This window comes from Myotis lucifugus, unplaced genomic scaffold (genome assembly GCF_000147115.1).
Source record: "Myotis lucifugus unplaced genomic scaffold, Myoluc2.0 scaffold_319, whole genome shotgun sequence".
Taxonomy (NCBI): domain Eukaryota; kingdom Metazoa; phylum Chordata; class Mammalia; order Chiroptera; family Vespertilionidae; genus Myotis; species Myotis lucifugus.
In genome coordinates this window covers 232,428-250,424 of record NW_005871367.1, presented here as the reverse complement: position 1 = coordinate 250,424, position 17,997 = coordinate 232,428, and the positions used below count along the sequence as shown (strand labels likewise).

The window sequence follows — 17,997 nt, the reverse complement described above, 5'->3', positions numbered from 1 at the left end:
CATGTCATCATTAATTGTTCTCTCTCTAATAGATCCTTCCCATTAACATGTCAATATACTATGATAATTTCCATCTTAATCTCCCCTTTGTAGAAAAAGTCTTCCAAGTAGTTGACCGTACTCATTGTTTCCGTTTATTCTCTTCCTACAGCTCTTAAACCAATTCCAATCAAGCTTTCATCCCAGTCACTCCACTTAAGTCATTCTTAACAAGATCACCAATGACCTCTGAATGGCGAATTCCATTGGCCAGTTCTAATTCATGTTATTTTTACCTCTCTGCCACGTTTGACAAAATCGATTACTCCTCCCTGAAACACATCTTCTGTGGCCAGTTTGATACCCTCTCACTTGGTTTCTCTCCTATCTTCCTCGCCACTCTTTTTCAATCTCCTTTGCTGCCTCCTCCTCATCTCCAACTCCTACATATGATACCTCTTCTCTATCTACACAGGTTCCCTGGTGATCATAGCTAATCCATCCCAAGTATATACCTCCAGCCAGACTGTTCCTTCAACTCCAAACTTGGGCATCCAACTATCTCAACATCTCTTCTTAAAAATCAAAGTAGTATTTAGATTTTCCCTACTAAACGTCTATACCCATAGCCTTTCTCATCTCAATAAATGACAACTCTTCCCTTCTAGTTGTTGAATCTAAAATCTTTGCAGCCATCCTTGACTCTCCTGTTAAGGATCCCTAACACCCCTCATCCATGCATGAGCAAAACCTGTTGGTATATCCTTTGAAACATATCTAGAATATGACTTCTCACTACCTCAGCTTCTACCATCATGGTCTGGTGTGTTATCTTCTCACACCTGGATTATTGCAAGTGCTCCCTAACCAGGCTTCCTTATTTCCTCTGACCACTCCCTCCACAGACTGTTCTCATCATGGGCAGTGCGAGCCTTTAAACATGGAGGTCATCACACTCAGAGCTCTGCACGGGCTCCATCTCAGTCAAACCAAGATCCTCTGATGGCCCAGCGATGCCCTCCATGATCTGCTTGCCCCTAATGCCTTTGCCTCTCTAAGCCCATTTCCTCCCACTCTCCCCCTCGGTCACCCCTCTTTGCCACACTGGCCTCCTTGCCAGCCTTTGAACATTCGAGGCACAACTTTCCCTTGGCTAGTTCCCAGGGATCTTTGTATCTTGCTCCCTTTCTTCCTTTAGATTTGTACTGAGAGCTCACCTCATCAGTGCGGCTTCTGTGTGTTTGCTTCTTTGTGTCTGTGTTTTCTGTCTCTCTGAAGCCACAAGGAGGCAAGAACACTTGTAGAATAGTAATGATGGGCAGGTAGGAGGTGCTCCAAAAATATTTTAATGAATTAATGTCTGATTGGATTCCATGCCTACGCTATTAAATGTCTTATAATTTTCCAAGTTGGATGTACAAGACTTCATGTGAGCCCCGGAACAGCCTAGTGAGATAGGCAGGACAGAACATTCATGGGCTTAGAAGAAGAAACCAAGGCTTATGGGATCTGATCGCCCAAGGATGCATGGCTGCTGCATGGGATGCCTGGGACTTGTAGTTGTGATGCTAGTGGCGTTCCTGCCCCCCTCCCGCAGCCACCCCACAATGGGTCATGTTTTATTATTGAAAGCTGAAAGCTTCAGGGTTTTAATGGCTCTTCATTTTTCATTGCAGCATTGATGAGAAAACGCCCTATCTGGCTTTGGGGGCTGTGAAGAATATCTCCATAAACATCTCCATCTCCAACCTCGGCGACGATGCCTATGATGCCAACGTGTCCTTCAATGTTTCCCGGGAGCTCTTCTTCATCAACATGTGGCAGAAGGTAAGGGGGGCACCCTAAAGAGAGCCTTTGGTCCATCTGATGCATCTGCTGACTTGCATCATAGCTCAGAAGGTGCAGGGATTGTGCAAAGACTATTTTGCTACGTGGAGTATCCTTTGGGACTGTTAGGATATTTTTCCGTCTGGACTTAGAAAGTATGTTGGTACCGCCAGAGAAGAAACTATATAGATACCTACAGAGGGACGGGGCAGAACCGATGCCCTCCATTGGTTCTACCCGTTCTCTCCTGTGGAACCCTGTCCATATGGTTTTATGTCTGGCTTCTTCTCCGCGATGACATGGTCACTGTCTCCCGCACGCACATGTTCCAGAGAGTCCGTGTTAGGCCAGTAGTTGTGAAAAACAAGATAAGAGATGAGGACGGATAGCAGCCTCGCATGCTTGTTATCTGCCCTTGATGTTTTCATTAGAGGGTCATGTTCATCAGCCTACACTTTGGCGCATTTATTTATTCCTGGCATATCTGAGTGAATTGAGGAAATTAAATTATTTCCATGAATTGAGTGAGCTTTTAAGAGTGGATTCATTTATTTGAATGGATTGGAGTTTAAGTAGCATGACTCAGAAAGGGAGGAGCTGGGATTCTCGCCTGTTTTATCCTCCAATGTTTCCTTCAATGGATCATCTTTGGGGAGGAAAGAACAGGCCTTCTCAGCGGGCCACCGGAGAATGGGTGGATTTAAACAGACCTCGCCCCACCCCGTGGCTGCTCTAACTGTTGACAGTGTTCCAATGGGAATTTTTGCAGCTTTTCATAGTGTTTACAGCCTTGAACTGCAGTGCCTTGATCTCGGTGTTAAAATGGAACCAAAATCACTTTCTAAGGAAAACCTTCGCCCTGCCCACAGATGAGAGCTGGATGCCCCTTCAAACCTTATTTCTGCTCAGGCACATGTCCTGCCAGGCTCAGGAGTTCTGCCAGGGTTGTGCCAGTCTTGCCCAGCATAGGGGGCAACGGAAGCATTTAGAGCCATCTAGAATGGCAGCACCCCACGAACTTCCCCAGGGACCATCCCAAACTCTCTGCTGCTTAATCGGCTCAGGAGCTCCGGGGTTGGGGGAGGCTGCGGGAAGGGTATGCTTTCCATTCACCTTCCGGACCCTAAGAATTGTCCCTGGTTTAGGCTCTGCCCCATCACGAGAGAACCAAGTACCTAGAGGGTTTCAGGACCTCTGGTTACACACAGAATACCGAAAGCAGTATTTTTACAGTAAATACATAATTTGAAAGATTAAGAATAAGCTTCTAATATCCGTTATGCCATAAAAAATGAGAGAAGAAACTTAATCTCGTCACTCCTCCTGCTTCACATTCTTCAGAATGAAGTCCAGAGTCCTCAGCTGTTCACGGGGGGCCATGCTGAGCCTGGGCCTTCCTGCCCTCCGCCCCCACAGCCTCATTGTTCACCATCCCCCCCACACACACTGGAATACACACATGTTCCAGAGAGTCCGTGTTAGGCCAGTAGTTGTAAAAAACAAGATAAGAGATGAGGACGGATAGCAACCTCGCATGCTTGTTATCTGCCCTTGATGTTTTCATTAGAGGGTCGTGTTCATCAGCCTACACTTTGGTGCATTTATTTATTCCAGGCAGAATGTAGTACAGAAGTTGCCCTCGCCCTGGGCTCTGCTCCAAACCTCAGCTCAGGTGTGACTGAGGCCAGTGCCTCCATGGACGGCACCGGTGATGTGGGTGGACGGCTGGGTGCACGGATATCCCTCTTGTCCAAAGTCCCAAAGCAACTGGGAGCCCAGGCCTCCGAGGTGTCCAGTCTTCTCTGTCATCACAATTAGTGGCATCCGAGTTTCTGAGCCTGAACCAAAGGTATCCCCTGGGATGGATTTTTCTAGCCGAACACGGGCTGCTTTCATACATGCGTGCTGTTTCTTTCCTGTAGCGGAGGCTGCTGCTAGAAGCCTGGTGCGCACATGGGTGAGCGTCCGCTGACTTGCCTCTGGCCTGTGTCACGCTAACTTGAAAACACTCCATAAAATAGGACTTAATTTGTCGGTGGCTACCTGGCCGGTTGATTGGCCGCCTGGCGTGTGCTGTCTGGCTGGAGCTCAGCACATAATGGTCACTTAATGGTCTCCTGCGGAGCAATGAAAGGGGGCTCCGAGGGGCGGGGCAGGGGCGTACAGCTAAAAGGGAGAAGAGGGAAGAAGAAAGAAAACAGTTTGGAGCCCCTGCATCCCACAACTCCAGGGTCACATCCACGCTGGGTTCTATGTGAGGGACCCCCCAGACCACAGCCCACAGAAGATAATGGGTGGCCCTGGAACTGTACAGACAGGTGCCCTGGCATCGAGATGAGGTCAAGTTTAATTTCTGGCTGTGGTGCCTGTTGGCACAAACAGCTTTGGCTCCTGTTGCCTCTGTGGAACGGAACGGGTTGATTTGGACAGCAGTTATTAAGTACCTGCTAAGGGCCAGGCAGCCCCCGCTGTTAGGAGACACATGGATGGGTAAGATCTGGTTCGCGCTCCCAGGAGGCTCACAGCCTGGTGAGTGGAAGGCATGTCGGCAAGCAATAGGAGCACAGGGTGCCAGCTGCTCTGCAGAGGTGCTGAGAAGTTGCTTTGAAGCATAGACGTGACAAGGTGAAGCAAGTGGTCACTGCTTGGGATGGACAAAATCCTGCGATAAAGGCTTACGGTGGATGGATGGGCCTCTGAAAAGTTGGTGTCAACATTCAGAGCTAAGGTGGGTGGGTGGGGTGGTCCATCGATCTGGGTGGTGAAGGAGTGAGCTGGGCTGGTACAGGGGTGAGAGGGCAGAGGAGAACAAAGGAGGAGAGGCAAGAGAAATCCAGCAGGGTGGAAGGAGGCTGCCCATGTGGGACAGAGGGCCAGTAACGTTCCCTGTGGGGGTGGCCTCAGGACGTTATAGGAATGCTGATGCCTGCTGCTCTGGGCTGAGGTTGCTTATCAGGTAGGAATCCTGCTCTCTTGAATGCCTCAGGAGACCAAGGGAGAGAAAACTCAAAGAAGGGGCTGGATTCATGAGTACATCTCCATGGTATTGACTGTTATGATGCACATGGAAATGGACATGGACATGGACAGTGTAAGCTTCAGGTCAGGTGTAAGAGAGCTCTCAGATGACCTTTGGGTACAAAGGAGACGTAGTAGCTTGCCCTGGGGTTACAGAGGAGGCTGTGCTGGGGAGAAGGGAGAGCGGCGATAGACTTTCTGAATGAGGCATCTCTCTGCAGTGTCAGTGCTCTCTTGGTTTGGGTCTCCCATATGCTGACCTTGAAGCAAAGAAGTGAGGGCCATTAGCTTATTTGGGAGGTGCAGCAAACGCTGGTAGGGAGGCAGAGAAGTGATACAGGCAGGAGGAGGCAGCTAATGAACAGGGTGCTGTTGCCTGACCGGCGTGGCTCAGTGGTTGAGCGTCAACCTGTGAACCAGGAGGTCACGGTTCAATTCCCAGTCAGGGCACATGCCTGGGTTGTAGATCCCAAGTGTGGGGCGTGCAGGAAGCAGCTAATCAATGATTCTCTTTCATCATTGATGTTTCTGTTTCTCTCTCCCTCTCCCTTTCTCTCTGAAATCAATAAAAATAAAAAAAGAAAAAGAATAGTTAAAAAAATGAAGGTGCTATTAAACCAGCAACTGCAGTGCGCAATGGGGCCTAATCCCAAAGGGCACACCTGGGAAACAGAGCAAAATACCAACCTCAGGGGTGAGGGGGCTGGGGTATTGACACCCCCTCCCAAAGAGTCAGTGCTCAAGGCCTTCCGGGGGGGGGTGCACTCCCCAGTGCTCCTGACCTCTAATGTGCAGCCTACACAGTTTTGGAAAATGCCCTCTGGGCTGGAAGCCGGGCAAGGTGCAAGGCATCTGAGCAGGCTCTCCAGCATCCGCTGGAAATGCCCACCGCGGCTCTCCAGCATCTGATGGAAATGCCCACCGCGCTCATAGCACCTCCAACGTGAGCACCTCACTTTCTGGGCTTCCAGAAGTTGTAAATTGGCCTAATAGAACTTCACTGAGGTTCTAACGTGAGAAGGCAGGTGTTATACATTGGAGAAGGGGCCACCTGTGGGGCATTGGGAAGCAGTGGAGACCAGAAAAACCGAGGTCTCCAGTCTCATCTAGCTCTCGGCAGAGCCCATGGTAGCCAGGTGGACGTCAGGGCCAGTGCTGCCAGACTTCCCATTTTATCAATAAAAGCCAGAAATCCACATTTTTATGTGAAATCTCATGACTTTGGCAGCTAATTAAAATGTTCTTTGAACATTGTATGGGCCAAACAAAACAGGTCCACGGGCTACATCCAGCCCGTAGGCCACCAATTTGTGACCTCCGGCTTAGCTGGTTTCCATATGTTCTAGCCCCATTCTCTTGCCTGCCGTGCAACACATGCATCTGTATTTCTGGTCAACCTGGTCTGTCTGCAGCCTTGAATGTCGGTATGTCACCTCCATCCCTGGGTGGCAGAGCGACTAGCCCAATAGATTGGAATCTGAGGGCGTCAGGTGTGGGTGTGTTTTGGGGGGAGGGAGGTGATCAGAGAGGGTGAACCCCAACATGCCCATGGAGTCTTTGACGCTAATGATGCTTTGAAAGCTACTTTCAGGCTGGAATGTGTGTGCTTCGTGGTGATGGGGAGATGCTGCTAAGCTGGCGTTTGTGTTCTAGACGCTCTTAGTGGAGAAGTGACGTGCCAAGCAGCCGGGGTGGGGAAGAGGGAACGTGAGGCTCTGGCTGCTGCCGAGACGCAGAGGTGGGACTCCAGCTCGCTTTCTCGCAGTCGGTGCGACCTCAGGCCAAAGAAAGGCTTTCTCTCTGCGCCTCAGTTTCTTTCCCTGTAAAATGGGATGTGCTAGGATTCAATGAGGCCTCCACCCAACTCCTTGTGCACATTATTAGCACATGCTGTGCAGTTCATTCATTTACTCAGGAAGCATATATCAATCGCCTACTTCAGACCAAGATTAAATGCCGAGGGGGAGGAGGAAAAGGAGCGAGGATGTAAGACAAAGCATGTAAGACAAAGCGTTGACTCTTCCTTTCAAATCAAAAATCAAGACCTACAATCCTAGAAGAAAAGACCCATCTTCTTAACAAAAGATTGCATGTGCGTGCGCACACACATGTGTGCATATGCATTTACACTGTCAAAGATAGCGATAGTGCTAAAGTGGACATATTTTTATATTTAACAAATTGCCTTTATGTTAAAAAATTAAATTGAATGAAAATTAATGTAAACTTAGTAAATATATGTCAGTTAAATCAATGTTTGTGTTCGCTTTTGTTTGTTTTAATTATGATTGTTGGGGTTTTTTTTCACATTTACTTTTTGCTGAGATAGTGGAATTTTTGGTTTGGGGATGTTGGCTTTTTAAAATCCAAGAGATATCGTTGTTCGAACATGTGACTCCTGCAATAAATACTATCAGGGTTTAGAGAATGGCGTACCCCAAACACCAAGGCAGGGCACGAGGTCCTGCGTCTTGAAGATTGGGCCGGGGACAGGCAGCCCAGAAGTCTGCAGGCGTGCGGCAGGCCCCGTGAAGCCTGGTGGAGGAACTCGTGGTCCTTATCAGGTGGGCAGTGCTGGGCCATCTGTGTTTCACAGTCGGTGCGACCTCAGGCCAAAGAAAGGCTTTCTCTCTGCGCCTCAGTTTCTTTCTCTGTAAAATGGGATGTGCTGGGATTCAATGAGGGTCTGGACTGAGGAAACAGAAGGACAGAGGCTGGAGACACCCCGAGGAAGAGCAAAGGGAGAGGAAACAGGCGAGAGGTGTCAGGAGGTGAGATTCCTCTGGAGATTGCTGGAGGGAAGAGGCGTGGTCACTCACTTTATAGCTTTCTAGTTGGTGCTCAGCTGCCACTGGCTGTAAGTCCCTGAATCCGGCTGATGAGTCGTTGCGTGGCCTTCTAACCTCCTGGAGAGGCTGAGAGGGAGGGATGGGCCCTGTGTCCTAGGTCCTTTCCTTTGCTCCCACGACAGGGCCTCCCGGGGGAGGTGTGGCAGTGTTGGAAGCTGCGTGAGGAAAGCTCAGGTTGCCCCTGCTGAGGAGTGAGTGCTCTGAGGTCCTGGGCCTCCGCGTTGGCTTCGGGGGGTGGACACACAGCAGGTCAGCCTTAGCCTCTGTCAGGTGGCTTCTTCTTTATGACAAGAGGCCTCGAGAGCTTGTAAGTTTGTTTTTCTTGCAAAGGGATCCTTCCCGTCTCCATCTACCTTGACCACAGAAAGAGCAGGCCCCTCCTCTCACGAGTTTCTCTCTTCTCACTTTCAAAGCGCATCCCACAAGATGGTGCCAGGCGATAAATCCGATCCGCTTCTAACCTGGGCGGACCGGGCGAGAGAGACACTGACCCGTGCGTCGCCCTGTGTGTTTGTGGGAGTGCCCGGGCCTGTTCTCCGACAGAACATTCCATCCAGAAGCAGCGTCCGTACGTACATAGGAACAAAGTGAATCCTACTCAGTGGGGCCGGGAGGTCACACCCTGCACATCACAAGGGTTCACTCCCAAGTGGGCGCACCCCCTCTACGACTGAGTCAGCGGATTTCCCACGGCCTGGGCTCGCTGGGCCACCACTCATTCTCCGGCAGGAACTGACTTTCCTTGTGCTCTGCTTTCTCCGATGTCTCTCGTCAAGTTAATAGTAGCCCCGAGTCAAATGCAACCCTTAGAAGTTTACAGTCCTCTCCACAGGGCCATTAAGATGATGAATGAACTTGCTGCTCGCCCTTGTAACAGAGCCCTGAGGGTGGATATCGATACTCAGAAAATAATAAGTCTCTTCCGCCCCTTTCCTGTTTCTAATCCAGTGCCCCAAGCCCCCTGGTGACTTTACCTTGAACTTCCTGCCTGATGCCAGGCAGAGAAACCTCACCTGGCTCCCAGCCCATCTGAGCCTCTAACTGGGGGGGGCGGCAAGCTCTTTCTCTTGCACAGTTGCTCTTCCCATCCGGCCTGTCAAAGGTGAATCCCACATCCCCTGGGAACCCTAGGCATTCCCGAGTGGTTTCTGCTGGCCGTGACCTTCCTCCTCCAGAGGATAAGGGTATGTGGTGGGGACCGCAGACGCCGGCCACACTAGGCTTTTAGTTCCTCGCCTGGATTACCGTGGCCATGGGATTAGCATTCTCCGGCCCTGCAGTGGGAGAGGGCCTAACCCAGAGTGGAACTGTGCCCCGGGGGAAAGGGCAGCGCCCGTCCCGTGGCAGCCGGCAGGGAGGGTGGTGGAGAAACCCAGGTGTCCACTGGAAGTCACGGGGTGGCCCCAGTGTTCCGCCGCGGGGCTCAGTTTTCACGTATATGAAAAGCTTCGTTTGTGTATTCACTGCGTTTGGAAGGCGGCTACGTTTTGCTTCAGAAATGTCAACAGAGTTGTAGCCCCGGCAAGGATCAATTAAGAAGGACGTTTCCCGGAGCTGCAGGCTCGCTGGTGGGGGAGCCTAGAACACATGTGTGAAACCTCTGGGTAGTTTTTTTTTTTCTTTTTTTGAATGAACTGCAAAACAGCAATTTCATGATTTCCTCTTCAAAGGGGAGAAGGGGAGTCTTGGATTTTGAATCGCTTTTCATAAAGCAGCATCACACCTCTTAAAAAGAAAGCCATGAAAATGGTCTGCTAAGCTAAGGCATGAAAAAAAAATCAAGAAGAATGGAGGTGTCTTGGGCCGGGTTTCCCTGGAGCCGATCCTGAGACGAGGATTCATGCCAGGTGGTTTGTGAAGGATGCGCCCCCAGGAGACGGGTAGGGATGGGGCAGCAGGACAGGGCAGGGTGCGGCCGCAGGCACAGGACCACAGAGGGAGGCCCCAGCCTGGTCCTGCAAGGGGAGCTCTAACTTGCACACCTCAGTGCTATCCCATGTCAGGCCTGGAAGCTGGGCCACTTACAGGGGAATAAATGTCCCAGGAACTTTGCCCCCTCTGAGGGTGAGGTGTGGACAGAGTGGCCGTGGTAGCTTGAGTGAGGCCTCCAAAGAATGTTTACAGATGCTCCCTGTAAATGCCAACTGCAGCCAGAGAGAGGGCATATCAAGGAGGTGTGAGGGGTTCTGGGGGGACCACTGAAAGTGTTTGCTATGGTAAAGTTACTATCAGCTTGTTTCCTTTGTGTTCTGAAGGGTCTATTGCAAGCATATTTTTAAAAATATATTTTTATTGATTTCAGAGAGGAAGGGAGAAGGAGAGAGAATCATTGATTGGCTGCCTCCTGCACACCCCACACTGGGGATTGAGCCCGCAACCATGGCATATGCCCTGACTGGGAATTGAACCTTGACCTTCTGGTTCAGAGGTCAATACTCAACCACTGAGCCACACCGGCTGGGCTATTGCAATCATATTGACCAAGATCTTTGAGCTCTTGAGGTGTTTGTGTGATACTCTCAATGTTGGTGGCACACAGGTATTTCTGCCAGCATCTGAATTAGGGAAGCAGGTGCGTCGGTGCCCATGGAATTTCACAGAGAACGTGAATGCATAGCTGCGGTCCATTACAACCGAGCTTGCCAGAGCTGTCGTTTTATCCCTTGAAGCCGGACTTACAAATCGTCAAGGTTCCTGTAGCCCCTGCTGCGTGCCGGCCGCTGGCATCATTCTCACCCAGGCACCTGAGGACAGCTAGCCAGCCTGCCTTGATCTCCTAAGGAAGTGGATTAAGCAGCTGATTTTTAAAATCAGTTAGGAATGTGTTTGGCTGCAAGTGACAGAACAGCCAGCTTTTAGCAGCTGATCATAATGAGATTTTGACTCCTCTTTGGGGACAATAAATCTAGAATTGGGCATTTTGAGACTGGTGAGCAGGTGCACAGTGCCATCAGGAACTCCATCCCTTCTGTCTCTCCACTCAACCTTTCTTCACACACGATGCTTCTTGGTGTGCACATCCAGGGAGCAAGAAAGATGAGGACCAGGCTAGCCCTGTTTTAAAGAGCTTTCCTGGAGCTCCATCCAGCATTTTCCATGCCAGAACCCTGTCACCGGTTCCCACTTCCTCAAGTCCTTCTTGTCTCAGCTCGAATGTCACCTGATTAGAAAGACACTGCTGTCCCAATCACTCCCATCTCATTTCTTTACCCTGATTGTCTTCATACAACTTAGTAGGATCTGACATGCTGTTTGTTTGTTGCTGGTTGTCTCGGTCCTCCCACAGGACTGTAAGCCCATATAGTATGGAACGACTTTGTATTCCCTGATTCATCCCTAATCCCTGCAGCAGCGCCGGGAATGTAGTCAGATCTCCATATGGTTGAGTGAACAAATGGATGAAGGATGAATCTAAAATAATAAAAGCATAATATGCTAATTAGACCGGACGACCTTCCCGACGAAGCTACGGTGGCTGCGGCGGGGGGCCGAGGTTGAGGCGGCTACCGTGGCATTGGGGGCCGAGCCTCTTGCACGAATTTCATGCACCGGGCCTCTAGTGTATAGATAAAGGATAGTTCTATCTTTCTAAGTACTTTATGGTTACTGTGTCAGTATCACTACATTTTAGTAATGCACTGGTAGTTTCAAAAGGCTGCATGCTGATTTCTTATCTCCCTGGAAATGCAAACCACCAGGAATGAGAGAAGTGGAGAGATGCTACCCTCACCTGGTGATGGAGTCTTGCTGTGTAGGCTCAGGCAGCCCTGAGGAGGGAGTTCAGACCTTTGGTGCTGAAACTCCTCACTGAGGGGTCAGCTGTGGGTCTGTGACTTTTAGGGGTGACAGTCGGCGGACCAGGCCATGCCCGCAGAGTTCCTTGAACTCCCTCCACATTCGAAGCCAGCTGCTCCTTCCTGCCAGAGCATCCTCTGTCCACGTGGTGTCTGCAGTGGCCCCTTCGTAGGGCTGGAATGTGAGCTACAGTCCCTTGGGCTTGAACACCATCTCTGCTGTGGATTCTCCAAAAGAATCCACAGTAACTAACACCCGTGTCTGGGTTAGGCTTCCCCAGAAGTAAACCCTGAGCAGGAACTCCAAGGCCAATAGTGTGGGAGGGTGAAGGTAGGAGAGTGGGAAAAAGAGAGAAAAGAAAGCAGCTGAAAAAGACAGCTTATCAAGCCAGGTGCTGTCGTGGGCATTTGGGTCTACCCCCACCGGGGAACTCTGGGTCCACAAAACAGCTGCTCAGTTATCCCACCCAGGAGGTGAGGGGGCTGGGTCTTTAGCCACCAGCTTCCAACAGGCATTGGTTGAGGGCTGCTTCTCGGGGCGTTGCTATCCTGACACTTCTGACATTTATTTCTTATTTATTTATTTATTATTGATTAAGTTATTACATATGTGTCCTTATCCCCACATGACCCCCCATCCTCCCACTCAGGCTCTCACCCCCGTGTTGTCCGTGTCCATTGGTTAGGCCTATATGCTAGCATATAAGTCCTTTGGTTGATCCCTCCCCCTGCCTTCCCTCTGAGGTTTGACGGTTTGATTGATGCTTCTCTTTACAATACCTGTAAGGCAAGCATGCCAAACTCAAAGGCCAACACGGGCCAAATAAACAAGGCATGCGGCCCATGGGCTGCGAATTTGACATGCTTGCTGTAAGGTATTGGCCTTGTATAGGGGCCAGACCAGCTTTGTCGTTACAGAAAGCCCTCGGGTAAAAAAAAATGAAAAAAATGCGGGTGCCACAGTTGGAGAGACAGGGACAGGGATATGGACCAACAGGGTCGGCTAAGATTCCCATCCACCCCCCAAAGGAAAAGAAACCTCACAGGGCAGGTTGGCCTCAGACACTTGGTACTTTCTGGTCCTCACTAAGATGCAGGGAAGAATAGAGCAGCAGTTCACAGGCTGGGGGCGTTAAGATTAGACTAGCCCGGACTTTAGCCCTGTGCACCGAAAGGTTGCTGGTTGATTCCTGGTCCCGGCATATATCTGGGTTGTGGGTTCGATCCCCATTAGGAGACCATCCAGAAAACAACTGTTCAATCTCTCTCTCTCTCTCTCTCTCTCTCTCTCTCTCTCTCTCGCTCTCTCTCACTCTCTCTCTCTCCCCCCCCTAACATATCCTCAAGTAAGGATTAAATAATAATAAGTAAAAAAAAAAGATTAGAATAAATACAGGCTTCACACCACCTGGGCCATGTGGAAGCATTGGGGGACACAAGAGGCCACCTCTGCTTTCAGGGAGCCCCCGGAGTCTGTGGAACAGGTCATGTGGCCTCACATGCACATGGCCCAGCAGAGGCATGGCTCAGGGCCTGGGGTGAATTTGGGGGGATAGAAAAAGGGGGTGACTTATTTGTTGCCTGAGGGGCCTGTTTTTAGCAAAGACTTCCAACCTGCATGAGCTCTGAGGTGAGAGCACAGGTTACCTATGTGTGAACGGGGAGAATAGTCATTGTCATCACCCACAACAACCAGTTTTAAAAAGTGAGGAAGTAAGTTGAGGCACCAAGAGAATCCTCAGAGGATCCTGCAGCTCAAGATGATGCGGCTGGGAAGTAGCATCACTGGGATCTGTTGCGAGGCCATGCCTGTGTTTTGTCCACTATGCATGCATGTCTCCCAAATGAAGGTTTGCCTTCTCCCGGGAGGTATCAGTGAGAGACGGTGACAGCTCCTATTGGGTTCCCGCGGTGGGCAGAGCTGTGCCCTGATTGGTCTTCCCAAGGTTTCCGTTTTCCTCTGGGAGAGGAGTGGGAGGACCTTGCAGAGCCCACAGCCTGTGAAGAGCGAGCTCTGTCCTGTTGGCACTGACTTTCCTCAACAGGCAAAATGCAATTCTCCAACGTGGTACCAGGGGGATGGAAGGAAACGGGGGCTACTGGATCTGGGGGTGAACAGAGAGACTCTCTTGGCAGGAAAGGTGGGGCTGGATGGGGGTGGAGCTGCTGCAGATCTCGCCGTGAGACAGCTAGCTGCAGAGGGGCTAATGCTCCATCTAAGGATGCCACTTTCCCGAAGATCACAGCTGGAATTGTGTCACCTACGGGTGCCTCCTGGGCCAAGCATTTTCCGTAATGAAAGCTCGGCCTTTCATAATGCAGCCCAGCCCTACTCTGCACAGAGACGTGACAAGAGACCAAGGGACCCAAAGATGGAGCAGATGTTGGCCCTACCCCTAGGGCGCACACAGCAGAGCCTCGCCTTCCAGAAGGTTCCAGGTGTTGGGACAGGAGAAGGTCCTGGTGCTGCCCTGCCTGGGAGAATATGTAGCACAAACATCTGCTACGATCCCACAGCCTAGCGATAACCACTAGGAAATGTTGGCATAAGTTTGTCCCAAATTTCTTCTTGTATTTTTTATTTACTTATTTTATGTGTTTGAATACTTATTATATGAAGGGACAGGTAGAGTATTTTAGGTATATCATACTAGAAATAGTAACCCTTTGCCTGTGGCATTTGTCCCCAACTGGTTCTTTGTCTTTGAACTTTATTTGTGATATGTTACCCAACAGAAGTCTTTAACTCAGTCAGATTCATCCTTCTGTTATTCCTTTTTGCATAGGTGGTCTGACTTTGGTGTTGGCTTAGAACAGTGGTTCTCAACCTTCTGGCCCTTTAAATACAGTTCCTCATGTTGTGACCCAACCATAAAATTATTTTCGTTGCTACTTCATAACTAATGTTGCTACTGTTATGAATCGTAATGTAAATATCTGATATGCAGGATGGTCTTAGGCGACCCCTGTTAAAGGGTCATTCGACTGCCAAAGGGTCTCGACCCACAGGTTGAGAACCTCTGGCTTAGAAATTTCTCCCCATCTCTAGATCAAATATTTATCGATAATTCATAGTTTCTTTTTTTCCCCAACCTTTAAATTTTCAATCCATTTCTGGTGGAATTTACTCTGGTATAAGGAAAAAATTGTAGTGATCCAAGTCTACATTTCCAAACAGTCAGATGTCTTCAGACAATTTGTTAAACACCCCATCACCCACCCGCACCACCACTGACTTGACAAGGTACCATCTTCCTCAGATTCTGAATTTCTGCTTGCATTTGGATCTGTTTCTGGATTTCTCTGTTCTGTCTCCTGATCTGTCTACCTCAGGGTCATACCTTGAACTTGAATTGCTGACGCTTTATATGACAGTTTAATATCTGGAAGAAATTTCTCGCTTAATGCTCAACTTTTCCTGCCTAGTGTCCCATGCCTGTTCTTTCAAATAAACCATCCTTTCAAGTTCAGAAGCATTCCATCGCAATGTGATTGGAATTATTTTAAATATGTACTTTCATTTTGGAGGAACATATAAACCTATTTCAGTGTTCTGGGTTTTTGTTTAAGAATCTGCAATCTGTCCATTTTTCTTCTCTATCGAACAGTATCGTTGTTTCTTCCACATAGGACCTGCATGTTCTGGTTATTCCTGCATCCTTGCTGCTGTAAATGGAGTCCTTTTCCATTATATTTTATAGCTGGATATTATGTGTATATTAAAAAAGCTTTCAAGTTTGGTATAAGTTTTAACTGGTGACTTTACTGAACTTATACCTTAGTTTTTCAATTCTATTAAGCTAGGCCTCCTTTTAGATAGAAGTCCTATCATATTAAAACTTCACTTCTTGCCCTAGCTGGTTTGACTCAGTGGATAGAGCATCTGCCTTCAGACTGAAGGGTCCCAGGTTCAATCCCTGTCAAGAGCACATATTTTGGTTGCAGGCCGGGACCTGGTCTGGGCGCGTGCGGGAGGCAACCAATCGATGTGTTTCTCTCACATTGATATTTCTCTCTGTCTTTTCCTCTCTCTTCCACTCTCTCTAAAAATCAATGGAAAAATATTCTTGGGTGAGGATTAAAAACAAACAAACAAAAACAACACTTCACTTCTTCCAGAATAGTTCTCTGCCTGCCACTTTAAGGTGATGTGAACAGTGGCAGGCCTCATGGACACCCTTCTGTTCCCCACTGCAGTGGCGCATGATGGTGGCTGTAGACCCGAGTTCCATATTTTATTAATCATGTTAAGGAAGTGCATTAACATGATGGATGCTGACATCTCGTCAAACATGCTCTCAGTCTATTTATAAGATCCTTTCCGATCTGAAGAGCTTTTAGGCATGAAAAGAAATGGTCACTTCTATTCGCATTAGGTCTAATATCCAGTTCATTTATTTACAAATATTCACCCAGTACTTGTCTAACTTCCACATTAAAAACAGGTCTAGAAGAGCTTTACATTGAACCCTATTAAATCGATATTGTTGTAGGTTAGAGATAGTTGAATATTGGCAATTATAGATGATTCAACCTGATAAGACATTCCCCCTTAGCTTCGCAACCAGCTGCATCAATTGAATTTTCTCAGACTCTCTTTAAATGCTTTGATACCTTACTAAGCAAACCCATGATTCACTGATCAATAGGCTAATACAGTGGTCGGCAAACTCATTAGTCAACAGAGCCAAATATCAACAGTACAACGATTGAAATTTCTTTTGAGAGCCAAATTTTTTTAACTTAAACTATATAGGTAGGTACATTGTTATTAACTTAATGAGGGTACTCCTAAGGCTTAGGAAGAGCCACACTCAAGGGGCCAAAGAGCCGCATGTGACTCTCGAGCCGCAGTTTGCCGACCACGGGGCTAACACGAAACACCAATTGCACTAAACACGGGCTGCTATTAGAGATTTAAGTTTCCTTGTTATCTCCCGTCTGATTCTGTTTTTGACTTTAGTTCTCATTTCTTCCTGGAGCTACCCTCGGGCCGACTTTCCCAGAAGAGTTAGGGTTACCTTCTCAAGCCGGAGGCACGGACCAGGGTGCCTGTGGGAGACTCGGCCCAGGGACATGAGGCCCCTCCTCTAGTCCGTTCTCCAGGTGGCCGATGCAGCCAACAGTGTTGGTATTCCACCCTGCTCCCCTCCAATCCCTTCTGCCTTGTGTGTCCCTCTGCCTGCACACACATCCCAGTTTGCTTTTCACACCCAGCATCTGTGACTCGGTATTGGAGGACTGACCTCGGACTACTAGAGCCGCTTTACCTGTAACTATGAAGAACCACAGTGCCCCAACCTGGCTGCCCTTGTCCGATCACGGGGTGCAGATATATGAAAGCGAGCACCCCTGGTGAGGACAGTTCTAAGTGTAACACACTCCGGAGCTCCCCTATGGGAGCAGGTGAGTCCACCCTCTGTAGGTGTCGGCCTGAGCCCACGTCCTGGCCGGATGGTCTCCCAACCGCTAGCCTGCTTGCCCCGCTTGCTCACTGGTCTCTCTGGGAGCATATTATTTATGCATCTTTTCATATCAAATCCTCATCTCTGGATCGGCTTCTGGGTACCCAGACCTAACACAAGCAGGCCTCCTTTTCCATAAATAGGCTTTGTTATGACAGCAGAAACGTCCCAAATTACTGACCAGTCGGATAGGTTTTGATTTGCATGTGATTGTGTGTGTGTGACCACAGTCTTTTCCCTCAAATGACCCTGTTCGGAGTACGTTACCTTTGTAACACAACCTACTGTGTGAGTATTTGTTCTGAGTGATTTTGTCCTGAATGAGGCCCAATCCAATCCAGTTCAGTCGAAAGGGTTTGATCCACTGGGACAGTGATAGGACAGCTTTTCGAAAGTAGCTCATAAAACTTAAACTCTTGCCATAGTAAGCTATTCATATTGCTTTTATTTTATTTATTTTTTACCTCGTAATAAAACCAGTTCTATTTTTAAAGCTGCAGCCTCTACTTGGTCATCGTGTACCATTCTTTAATATGTTGCTGGATTCAGTTTGCTAATATTTTACGTAGTGGTGTTGCGTCGATTTTCATAAGCAAGATTTGTCTGTCGTTTTCTTTCCTGTGTGGTCTCGGTCAGGTTGGTGCCAGGCTTTTGCTGGGATTTGCCAGCAACAAGCAGAACGCTTACCTTCTTTCTCTGGGCCCTGGAAATCACACGGCGTGGCCGCAGCGGCGGGCAGCAGAAGCTACCCCCTTGCTGGAGCGCTTGCTGGGCTCTGTGCTCAGCACTTAACTTTTGCCAATGCATTTAACCCTCACAGCGACCCAGTGAGGTATGTCCAATGATGATCTCAGTTTCCTGATGAGGAAACCAAGATTTCTCGAGGTTTAGGAAGAGCCGCAGCTGGTAAGTGCCGGAGCGGGACCTCGGGCACAGACAGGCCGACTACAGCGCACTCTGGGTCATAAAGAGGCCTAGTTACGTGTCAGACGCGGTGTGCTGGCTGCCCACGTGGCTCTGTGGCTCTTTCCCTGGGCAGTGCCAGGTGCTTCATGAATTAGATCT

The 17,997-nt window shown here is 49.0% G+C and overlaps 1 protein-coding gene across 1 annotated transcript in view; it reads left to right on the top strand.

Annotated features, from left to right (window-relative positions):
- Nucleotides 1–17,997, top strand: part of ITGA9 (integrin subunit alpha 9) — a 250,599-nt gene that overhangs the window by 145,929 nt on the left and 86,673 nt on the right. The window contains exon 18 of the mRNA XM_023764184.1: nucleotides 1,656–1,806. Coding sequence (XP_023619952.1) covers nucleotides 1,656–1,806 — 151 coding nt within the window. The remainder of the gene's footprint in view (nucleotides 1–1,655; nucleotides 1,807–17,997) is intronic.